This window comes from Bombus vancouverensis, chromosome 7 (assembly GCF_051014615.1).
Source record: "Bombus vancouverensis nearcticus chromosome 7, iyBomVanc1_principal, whole genome shotgun sequence".
NCBI classification, from domain to species: Eukaryota; Metazoa; Arthropoda; class Insecta; order Hymenoptera; family Apidae; genus Bombus; species Bombus vancouverensis.
Window position 1 is genome coordinate 9,997,646 of NC_134917.1, and position 13,012 is coordinate 10,010,657.

Genomic DNA, 13,012 nt, shown 5'->3' on the forward strand with positions numbered 1-13,012 from the left:
TTTTTACGACGTCTGATATATACAACTCGTGTTCCTTAATACGATCGTCATATTAATTACTTGTTTCTATCTTTTACGGCAATTTATAGCCCCTAATGAATGCGCATGATCTTTCTTTTATTGTTTTTAAAATAGTTCTGTCGTTCCATTCCATTACCACATTACATTCACATTCATACTTTTACGAATACAATCGGAGAAATGTAAATTAAATTATTATTTATTGTTCTTTAAAACGCAAGAGCTAGAAAATAATGTATCACGAGCAAAAATGAAAGGGAACGATAAATATTTATGTCTATGTTTTCGTATTAATATCGGAACCTCGGCTCCAACGTTGAAAGAGTTTTCAGCATTCTGCAATAATGCTTGCGCCAGAAATTCTCTGACTGCCCTTGATATCGAGTCCATACTGATGGAGATTCGCGGCAAGGGTGCGAGACAACGTAGCACGATTCGGTCAAATCTGCATGCATTAACGCCACAAGCGCGACTGATTGACAATCCGTGTGTCATTGTGACGTCAGTCAAATCGCTCGAGCATCCTCGACCAATCGCAATCAATTAAGGTAACGATTGATTGTTACGCGTTTGGACTCGACGAAGGGAATATCGCGAGCCGGTATTTATGTGGATGATAGACGTGCCATTGAAAATCACAATATCGCCATCGACGAGGGACCAGCTTAAAGCTTCGTATATCTAAATGATCGTTTTTATAGCATCTTTTTCATATATCTATCTGATGTTCCTTCTTATTTTGTTTCTAACAAATAAACGCTGATATTTTGTTTAGCGTTTATCACTTTCACTATTACTATTGTATACGTCACACCCAAGTAATGTGTTTGAAAATAAAATCCTAGTTAGGTTTATTTTTATCCTTATTAGGACATAGTTTGGAAGAAGCAAAGAAGTGGGAGGTGTATTAGAACAAATATTACTACATAAGATAAAGTGACAATCAAATTTTTGGCCACAAAAAGTAACACTTCATTTTCTATTTTTGCTTTCCAATCTTTCTTGCAAGATACCATCTAATTTTCCATTATTTGATATTTTAATAATCAAAGTTCTGCTGTACTTATATTTCCTCAGTTCCCAGTGTTTTGACATTTGTCAAGACTCATCCATTACGTTCACCACGCCCATAATGCTAAATTTCCTCGCCACGTATTTGGCCTTTCGAACAATTTCAAAATATACATATATCTTCCTGTTCACGATCGTAGTAGCGTTCATCGCGGTATTAATCGGGCAGGGTGGCATTTTCCCCGTGAAAAATTCAACCGTGTCGTCCCCTCGAAGGGACCATACGTCCAGGAAAACGAAACGATCGTCGTCGCGCGCCACCCGAAATGGAATCCGTCAAATTGACGGAGGGTATAGAGCGTCACGGCGCGCTGAGGGTCGCGCGAGCCTCGAACGAGCACAGAGAGGAAACGGTTGCAGTACGAACCGGAGGGCTATGATCGATGTCCCGAAATTAAGGGCTTGCCCGCCGAGCGAAATAAAGTTAACCAATCGGGCCAACGAATGGCCCGTTCGGTCGTTATTGGCTCTGGCAGTTCTGGTCCGAGTCGCGACGACCCGATGCCCGATTTTTTCACGCTGTCCCTTGTTTTTCGAGGGGGTCGCCGGGCTATGCCGATTGCAATTCGAGAAAGAGTGATATAGGGACGAGAGGCATCACGGTGAATCCAGGAACTGGTCGCGGATGGGGGAGAGGATTTTCGTAATTATGGAACGGCGTTGGTCCCCGGGGATTCGTCAGTCGACGGGAAAGCCCCTGGCTCTGTACGGCCACGACAATGCCATTTTAATTATGCATGTTAATTGGTTTCCGAGTCCGGCGTAATACCAGCTTCTCTAGGACTATTCTCGCGGTGCATCTCCTCTTCATGTTACTGATCGATGCGTTGGATTCATCGATCGACTGATCTATACTTGTTACTTTTACGGTGAAACTTACAACGAGGTAGGGTTACTTCAACCACCTAAGGTTTGGTTTATCTTAAAATTATAATTCAAATATAAATTATATGCAATATTATGCTGAATCGATATACGTATGTACGGATCAAAGCACAACGAAGATAAATTTTTCATATTAAATTTATTTGCGGTTGAGAATAATTGAGAAGTCAATAAACATGTGACGAAAAATATAACGTGAGGAGAAAAAAATGTTCAACCTTCTGTGAATTTTTCCGAGAGAGAAATTATTGTGGACTTAAGTACACTTGAGTTATTCGACGAAGTATTACAATTGGTCTTGGTTTTCTTGGTCTCTGATCGACTGTTCCCTTCAACGCTCCGTAAGGGAAAGTGATGGGGTGAAAAAATGGCCACGCTTCGATATAGCAATCGCTTTTGTTTTTTGTACTTTTTTTTTAGTGAGATATACACGATTGATGGGGGCTGCGTTGTACTTTCTGCACAGCTGAGTGAGCATGTCACAATCGGCCAGGGCCGCCTCAATCAAAGTGGCATTGATACCCTTCGCTCCTTCTCTCGATCGGGCCCTCGCGCTCTCCATTGCGGTTTTGTTCGAGACTGAAAATCTATTAGCCTACCAACATATATACACATATTTTCTACTACATACAACACCTCTGTGTGAGAGAGAAACTGATTTTAATACCAACAAATACGAAAAACCATCGTACGGGTTCAATTTCTGGCGAATTTATCTTCTAGAAAATGTACACGAAATATTGTTTACTCATATCGACTGTAATATTTACAGTCTATTCTTTATATATCTTTATATATGAAATACGATTTCTTCCGAACAATAAACTCTGTACTTTCTAAAATTAAAACTATTTCATAGCACTGAAATATTTAAATAACAGATGCATTAACCGCTGATGTAAAAACTACATATTAACAATTATTTGTAGTTCAAAACATTCCCATCAAATCGTTGGAATTAAAATCTGTGACGAATAAGACACATGTAGTATAATTTGTATTAATTAACAATTTCTTGTAATCAAATATTTACGACCTTATCGTACTATGATTTGAAGAAATTCGAGAAATGATATTAATCTTACACTTAAACGCATTGATTTTAGATGGTAGCTTGAAATCTTTTCGTAAATATCACGAATACTGTCTATGGTAAATACATGATAAACATAATGCGCATGCTAAATGAATCTTCTAATTCTATAGTTCGTACATTTAGGTACTCTACGCCAGGCACGATCTACCACAAGCCAAGGTAAGAGACATAGTTTAGGGTGGCGCTCGATGTGACACGCGACCGCAACGTGGTTGTGCATTTACATTATATCGCGGTTTATACGATGTTACTTAGGTGCGTGCGTGCTGTGTATCGAAGCAACATTTTCGAGATTAATTTTTCTAATGCTTTCGTCAGACAAGTCTTGTTCCATTGGAAATTTATTGTGATACAACTAACACAGTAACATAGCCATCCTACCAGTTTTAATTAAACGCGAAGTGAAACTTGCCAAATTATTAAAAAGATCTCAAGTCTATTGATAAATTTAACGGTATTTAGAATTATGGTTATAGATAATGATGGAAAATGTTTTGATTAAACAATAATATACATCTTAGAGAACATTCGTTACGTATTCTTAACAATCGTAATCTTCTTTGTTAATATTAAATGATGGTAAGAGAGTTGGAACCATTGTCTCGTTTATTTATAGTAACATTCACCTATTTTACTGCCAATATATTGACAAACTTTGTTTCGGTATCAATCTATTGTTGCGAAGAGGGATCACTTTTTCCTCGAAATTCCCAATATCAGATAAAACACTTTGATACCAGTTTCTCGAAATGCGCGAATAAGTATAAAATCCATTTTCCCAAGAACTATAAACAACACCTATGGCAGATCATTGCACTTAAATCCAGGCGGAGAAGGATTCGAAAACACTGCAAGCTGCAGAAAAATATTTACGTGCAAGCCCAGTAGGCTTTGCCTGTCACCTACGTGTATCACATATCCTCCGAATAAGGATGAAAGCTCCGAGGCGACGTTGTATCGAAAACCGTAGGTTGAGCATCCCTGAGCACAAGATGTCCTCCTGAAGACTATCTCGGCCTTGGTCCCGCGGGAAACCTCTTCCTTCCTACCGTTCCTATCTCAGGACACTCTATAGCCTATTCAGATACCAGGCTCACCCTACTGCTACCATGTTAGCCAGCTTGTGAGGAAGAGAGAGAAAGAGAGAGAGAGAGGAGGGGGGAGACTGTTGAGCGAGAGAAGGGGCGAGAAAGGGAGAGAAAGAGTGTCTCTGTATTTCCAAGGACAAGCAACACCATGTAGAACGTGGAGGAGGTATAAGTACGCCTGAGTATTCGAGTGCTCTTGTACCTTGCAGTCTCACCACACCTCGTAGGAAACGTATTTTGCAAGCCTAAATATCACGGGTTTCTAGTCTATGCGACGCTATCTTGCAAGTGGGTACCTTCGAGAAGGAGTTATCTGGCCCCTTATTTCGCAGATCGTTGAGAAGCATGATAGCAAGGGTGGCAAACTGATATCAGAGTCGTTGACGTCTCAATGAAATTCGACTGTATATGTATACACTACCATTCATAAGAATCCAGACACTTTGATCGATTTGTGGTAATCGTGTCTGAATTCGATCAAAATATACGAATTAATGATGGATTAATAATTTGAGGACTGAAAGTCATCGCGGTGTTAGTCAACATTCTGAGAGTCTGGATTTAGTCAGGTACTTCAAATTTTAGAGGTGTCATAAGGGTATACCATAAAGGGATGATAATCTCTTTAATTTCATAATTAATTACTTTACTTTCTGTCACGATATGTTTTCGTGGCTAGAAAAAGTATAATGAACTTTTTATAATAATAAATGAAGAACATTATTTTATGAAGACAAGAAACGGACTGAGCTAATTCATCAATTTTTCTTATGGTCTACCAGAAAGCCCCTTAAAAACACAGGGTGTTTTTATTCAATACTAAAAAGATACTGTCGTACGAATGAAAAATACTACTCATGTAATAAGTGTATCTTTCAGTTGAAAGATCGATAGTACTAATGTAAGTAAGATAATAAAGGCGAGTATTCTAGACACGGTGGCTTCGAGTGTTAACTCTGTTGCGTTCTGTCATCATTCTAGGTTCAATTCTATTCTTTATTCTTAACAAACTTCTTAATTTTATGAAAATTATAAATTATAAAAGAATCATTCTTAATATTCATAGTTTCGTGTTCTATATGTGTATAAAATAATAAAAATCCTGTTGCTTACTAAAACGATATTAACGGATATAAAAGTTGGTGGATAGCAAGCAGAATTAATAAAACTTCACGAAAACGATACGATTTGATTATATCCAAAACGATATTATCCACTCACCGATCGATGATAACAGGGTCACTTGGTGTTTCGTTTCGGTTTCCGCAGCTCTTCTTATCGCAACATCGACTACAACAAACAGAGTCAGGTGGATCAGAGACTAGTATGTCGCAATTTCCAAATATTTCTTTATTTATCCGTGGGGGATGCATTCTTTCTTCGACTCAATTCGGTGGGTCCAGAGGGTCAGAATTTTCGAGGTCGTCTAAAAACTATATAAACCCTTGGGACTTTGTAAGTTTGGGGGTGGAGAGTAGTCAGGCCGAAGTCCCATGGGTCAATGAGTCAGCCACCCCCAAAGAATGATTGCACCCCCGTGTGTCTCGTTACGTTTATGGTTTGCCACCGCAAGGGTGGCTGCATGCATGAGGAGTAGATTCTTTGCTCTTCGGCCGTACGTGTTTGCATACAGTTAGAATTGCCACTAAACGATGAAAAGGCGTATCATTGCCGTGTCAAACAAATTAAAGTTAAAATATTTGCATATTTCAGGTACACGATCAACGTTACCTTCATCTTTAAATACACACTGTTATTTGAGATGATTGTTAAACGTTGATAACTATTATTAGGAAAAACTCACCTGCACATCACCTCGTGAGTAAGAAGAACCCTACACATTTCAGGATTTTTATCTTGTCCCTCATACATGATAGCCTGAAACAAAATGAAAATTATTTCAAAACGGTAATTACAATGGTATATGTGTACATAAATGGTGTATTTCACAATACAAGTTTAAATGATCGTTTGTTAATGTCTAATTTAGTATTAAAATAGTATAAAAATGTGTTGTCAGGCATTTATTAGAATTCTGGCATGTACTTAAATTTCTATATTATACGTATAAATGGAAACCTATACAAAAAATAAAACATGTTAGAAAACTACCAGTAGGGACGCAAGTCGAGAAGGGACTATTTCCCCTAGAAATCGCTAAGCCATGGTCGGCTTAAGCAAATCCGTTAAGCTTCCTTCACGACCTTCTGATTGATTTTTATTTAATGATAACAAGTCGTTATCCTGTATTCATACACTTACAGTTGGGGATGAGTCGCGAATTAACCGTAGAATAATTAAGCATGGTTAGGTAATACATTTTTGATCTTGGTGAAATCCCTCAAACAGTAAGTAATATTTTGAGGGTATTGAAGTATCCTGTGTAAGATAAGTAAAATAAACACAACATGCAAACAAGGGTTTTGTTTTATTCGTATATTTTTTTATTTTTTTATTCGTACTTAAATGAAATTTTCTCAATGACTAAATTAATCATTTAACTAATATTCGCTTGATTCCATTAATTAAAATATAGAACTATGATTACAAGATTCAATATACAGCAATGGCAAACGTAACGCGAATAAACCACGGAATGTAGGTGCATTACTATGTATCTTGTCAATGCACAACCGCGCGAAAGCAAATTTCCCATTTCGTTACAAATTCGAAGGGAAGTCAACTCTCGGACATTTGTATTTCTACGCGTCAGACACGTTAATCGTATCGCCGGTACGCGTAATTTATGCAGAAGTTGCTTCGTATTGCGTGTAACGACCTAAATTGCTGGAGTTGGCGAAGAAGCGATAAAATGTAAATACTTTGAAATATAACGTTCTAGGGAATTGGTTATGTTGGCGTCAGTGGTCTCGGACTGCGAAAGCGGTTGAATAGCGAAGGATCCCCGTAACGATATCAAATACATTTCGCCTCGGCAGTTAGGTGTGACTTTCAGAACGGCATCAAATATTTATACGAACAAAATAACCGAATTGCAACGTAAACGAACCGCGATGGTTGTATACGCGGCGGAAGGTAAATCAGAGGAGAATCCCCCGCCGAAGTGGAAACGTCAGCCAGGGAAATAAAGGGGCAAAAATAAACACGGAAGAAAGAGGAAAGTGGATCGAGAAGTGAAAGAGGAAAAGTAGTATTCCTTCGAAGAGGAAAACGAAAGGAGGCGCATAAAACGTTTCGTGCCCTTCGGCCGTTTCGACTCCTAATCGTCGAACAGCATGCGATCTTATTTGTGTCGTGAATAATTAATACGAGTATCTACCTTGTACGCATTAACTCCGGTTCTAAAACACATAGGGTTATTAGTTGTAATTAGTTACTTAACGGAGTAACTATTTTCCCAAACCTTCGGTTAATATTGTGTTAAAATACAATTCCTTCTAATCGACGTAATTGGTTTGCTAGAAGAGTGACGCAAGTAAGGAACGTAAACTTCTGTATAGGAAAGTTTGAAATAGAAAGCTTGTTATCGATACTCGTTAGTTAGTCCATGCAGTGGAAAATTGTTAATTACTCAGCCGTGACAATATCTTTCCACTTTTACAACTTTTATTTTCATATTTAAACAGAAAATTATAGCTCCCTTATGTGCAGTTAAAACTTTATGTATAGTATGATTTATCTCAATCAACATATCCGATTTTTAAACATATTTCGTCGTCGTGCAGTTTATTGCCGTTACTATACTAATTGGAAATAAATGCTACATTGGTAATAATATATCTGAGTGAACGTGAATGTAAAATATTTTCACTATAAAATATAGATCTAGATAATATTTCAGTCCGTTATATAGTTTAGTTTTTGGAGAATTAAAGACTGATCATGTATTTTGGCGATGGAAACAATAAATTTTTTAAAAATAGAGTTCACCCGATTGACTTTCTAAAAATACATTGACTATGAGAAATAAATAATGTATTTTGCAACCTCTATTATGGAAAAAAAATAGAAATAAGATTTCTCAGAATATAGTTATCTGAATATACGAGGATGCCTATTTATCCACATTCTTTTCTATACTGTGATATGAAAGTTAATATTATTTTAACAAACGTCTATCAATTCATAATTATAAATATTCCGATATTTAAAAAGGATAGATACCTAACGCTTATCCAATCTTGGGCATGCACATGTCATTCACGTGTAATAATCATTGTTTATACACGTAATGATCATTGGGTAGATCTTGTACACCTTCTGATACGACATGCGATATTATTTGCTCAGTAACCGTTGCCAGGTACGATACGTGTTGTTGATTTTACGTATCTATCCCACTTACAGACAATTTCGAGCAATTAGTTTTTACCGCGTTGCTTGTTCTCATGAACTACTAAGTTCTTGTTTGTTCTTATCGCTGTACAGGTCGACGATATCAATTATCGATCACGCACGTATCGAAATCGATCAATAGTTATGTTTTTGTTCTTCTAAAAACTACTTCGTGCAAGAACAAGGCGATAAAACTCTTTTTACAATCTTTTACTTTACAAATATCATTTGTGGTAACGTTATGATATTCGTACAATACGAAGTGTTAAGAGTGAATATCTAATAATTTTTCAAGATATGGAAATCAAAATATTCGATACTCACTGATCCTCTCTCTCAAATCTCTTTTCTAGATTAGTCATTTTGATCGCTTATCGCCACACGTTAATATTTCTTCGTTATAGATATGCAATAATCGCGTCGCTACGTACGAAATTTATTGGTTAATTCCGTCAGTCGATCGAATTTTGATAGTGTCATTCCATGTCAGTTAATATCGTCTCTAAATTAGATTGAAATCCAATTAGACTAGAAGCAATTGATTGGCTATTACTGACTTTACAATCGCGTAATTCCAAAGGAAATATTGTTAACATTACATTCTTTTTAGTATTAGATTTATCGCAAGATATTTATTGCAAACGTACACTTAGTCAAAAATTTAGTAGATTTACAGCATGAATAATACATATATAATAAATGTCAAAGTTTGTCCCACTAAATATCTGCTTGTTCAAACATTTCTATGACTTTAGCAAAGTACTGATATGCTTGCAGTAAATATCTTGTAATCTTTTTATACATATTCATGTTTGTTTCAAACTTTGCTAATATAATCATGAAATTTCAAAATGTTTTGTATAATACAAATAATATATTCGAAAAATATTTCTGTAAGCGCTGAAATACTTTCGTGAGCCACTATATATCGTCAGATATCTTAAGGGATGGCTGGCTCAAGTCGAGAGAGTTTGCAAGTAATACTGTCAAATGAGTCGTCCTAGGGGTGCGACCAATCAGCATCAGTCCCTCGGAGGCCTTTCTTCCGTTCCCTCCTGGTCCCAGTAGAAACGTTTGGGCCTCCCCACTGCCATCCAATTCCCACGGGAATTACTTACGAAGGACTAATAGCGATATCACGCCAGTACTAACGATTTTTAAATTTATGACAGTGTGCGTTTACCTACGCGCCTGTTTCATTAAAGTGAAAGTAAATTATTCTATTATTTCGTTGCTATATCTTTTTAATGAAGTAATTAATCTAAAGTTTTAACAACTGAAATATAGTATGTTGTGCTGTATGTTAAATTATATGAAAATATTTATATGTTTATACATCTGTGAAAAGTTTAATTGCACTGTGATGAAGAGAACTATGCAAAAATATAGTTATACGAGAATAAGGGAATTGGCCTAATATCCCAAAATATATAAGTTTCCTAATAAAGTGATTATGATAAGATCTTTTTAATTGTTGGCATAAAAGTACAAAAATATATAAACCATCACAAATGATATTGAAGAATGATTACTATCTATCAGAACGACAGTTTTTGCACTTGGTAGTAAAACCATAACGTTATTCACGACGAGTACTCAAAAATGGCAATAGAACGAGGAAGAAAAGGAGTCGAGGAGGACGCAGATAAATACGAAGATAGTCATTCAAATCTGCCGTAATGATTTCCATCCTGAATCGATTCCAAAAGTCCCCTGGGATTCCCCCTCTATATCGGTTGTGCAACCCCTGTCGCCTGACGTATACACCACCGAACAACGTGCATACAATGTTACTTTCACCCCTGAAAAGAATGTTCATCGTTAGGGGACAGCTCTGCTCTCTTTCTCATCTTATCTGCCAAGGATTAACTTATCTCAAACTTATTATTTCCTTAATCTATAGTTAAATACTCATATTTCAGTATTATATACGTCCATCCGACGTTTAAAAGCTGATATCGATTCGTTTTGGAATAATCGGAAGAAAAATAAGAAAAATGCATTGTCCTGTAATCTTTAATCGCGAGTACTATATTCCTTTTGTCTTTTTCTCCTCTTTAGTAACATGTGTTTTTAGCATTAGAACTATCAAACTAGTCAAAACTCTGACTGGCATCAAATTTTGCTTCTTATAATTATTAAGAAGTGGAAATATTAATGTTTCATCGTAAGACAAAAAAATGATTACGTATGAAGAGTACAGGGGAGAAATATGATAAGTACAGGTTTGCCGCTTTAATGACTTTGATGTTATTTAGTGATTGTAAGAATTTATTTTAATGTAACATAAGTAGAAAGAGAAATAGCTTCGGTTCAAAAATATGAACCTTTTAGTCATAGAAGTTTCGTGAAAAAACTAACAGCATACCTAATATCTGGAATAGAATAGTCAACACTTTTGAAATCAATATTTTTGATGTAAATATTTGTAAAAGAATCGCATAACTAAATTCAATAAAAAGACAGTTTTAATAAAGCTGTTTCAGAAGCAATCGTAAAATTCAATAGCTTGTCAGTCAATCGTATATTAATTTTACTAAGTAATAGAATTACTATAGTAATTCTAATCATCTACGTACAACTCTTTCTAAGGTATATATTAAATATATCGGTAGCTTTGCTGTTAACGACGCGACGATGAAGATATTAGGTCGATATCGATAATAGATTTAAAGAAGCGAATACACAGAGAGCAGAGTACGAGTGTGATGTGGCACGGAATCCTTTCTCGATTCTTTTCTGAATTCCCGCGGGTAGTATTTCATAAAAAAGAAAAAAAAAGGAGAGAAAAGGAAAGTTCCGACTGATCATCTCCAGCGGCGGATGGAAGTTGGAGCTTAAAAGGGTTAGGTACAATTTCCTGTTGTTCATTCATTTAAAATAACGATGGTACGCGGTTCGCTGCTTCCTCCATACCCGCGTCCTGTAAATGCTTTTTTATCCCCGGAACTAATTACAATTTAGCATTTTTAATCCTGCGAAAAAGCGCATTCCAGTTCTCCCACCTTTCTCGTTCCCTTTTCCTGGCCGGAAGTTCGTTCTCAAGCGCTTACAAACGTACGTTGTTAGCGCCATTCAGCCGCGGCTGCACGCTGCTCTTCTCTTTCTGTTAGAAGCTGCTCGTATTTTTCTGGAAATTTCAACGAGAAACGCACAGCAGTTCTCGACATCCTATATTTTTTTTTCCTCTACTGCTGCTTTCTCGTCGAGAGTGCCTCCCCCGTACTCTCTGCCCGCTCCGCCAAGCGAAAGTAGATATAGATACCCGTACCTTGGCCAGGAGCGAAGAAATTGAAGAACAGCTTAAGGGTAGGAGGGCTTCGCCACGGGCTCAGCAGCCAGCTCGGTGTAGCCAATTATTGCGGATTTATAACCGACCACTTGATTCGGTCTCGAGCTAGTCGGCCGCATTTCCGAATTGGAATTTGTGAACCATAACTCGATCTTCAACTAGCAAATTTTTCTTCTCATAGACAAGAGAATTTACTGACTGTTTTCAACTTTGGACGTCTCTTTGAGTTACGCTTTGAGTTGCTTTATTTTATCAATTAGTACATCGCAGGAAATCTTGTTAGTAACGAACTCTTTTTAGTAAAATAAAGAATGAAGATTACTTTGATATAATATACAGTTAAAAAGTGGAACAGCCTATGTAGCCCAAAGATATAAACCTTTCAGCAACACTTGACGAATCCATGAAGTTTCATGAGAAAAATTATCAACATACCTAATACCCAAATCAAGATTTTTTAGAGAAAGTTGAAACGAATATTTTTGATGTAAATATTTCCAAGAGAACTTTTATGAAAAAGAACTATTAACGATAAAATTGTATAATTGTCTAAAGAATATTGAAAAAAGAGAATGAATTTTTGGGTCAACTTCTACGTTTCAGTGCTATTTATGACTAAAGCACTGTATTATTTGAATATTTATTAAAGTTTTACAAATATTACATTCTGCGGTATAATAATATCAATTCAAAAACAAATAGAACGTACTTCACGCGAGTCATGGAAAGAAAATGTTTCTGCATCTGTTTCGCATTGTAAATAACAAAGGTTATCCAATAATCGTAGTGTTGTAATGATTTTCAGGTTTCTAACACAGTACTCTTTATACAAACTAAATGTTACGTAACATTGTTGCTTTTTAAACCTTTAATCCAGAGAATTCTGGACGTTTGTTAATTTTGTAGGGCACGGTACGCAGTAAGAACACGTCAACCCAGATTTGCTAAACACTTCGTACGAGTTGTTTCGCGAAACTCCATACATGGACAGAGTAAATATATATATCGATTCTCGTGTCTGTATGTCTTCCTCTCGCTTTGGCAGAATGGAGGAGACGCGTTCAATCGAGGCTTTGATGTATAAATTGCAGCTTTCTCGTTTTCGATCCTACCTCCCCATCCAACTTTCTACTCCCTTTACTGGCACGATTCCTCCATAGAGACGGAAAGGGTATCCCGGCATCTATCACTTCCGCTTTTCTTTTCCTCGTGGACAATCGCTCCGGAGAACTATCGAGGCGTTTACTCCGTTCAAGATTCCGT

General features: G+C 36.7%; 1 protein-coding gene across 1 annotated transcript in view; it reads right to left on the minus strand.

Moving 5' to 3' along the window:
- Nucleotides 1–13,012, minus strand: part of kn (EBF transcription factor knot) — a 94,700-nt gene that overhangs the window by 56,491 nt on the left and 25,197 nt on the right. Inside the window, exons 5-6 of the mRNA XM_033338593.2 lie at nt 5,966–6,039; nt 5,383–5,451 (exon numbers count right to left, since the gene is read on the minus strand). Coding sequence (XP_033194484.1) covers nt 5,383–5,451; nt 5,966–6,039 — 143 coding nt within the window. The remainder of the gene's footprint in view (nt 1–5,382; nt 5,452–5,965; nt 6,040–13,012) is intronic.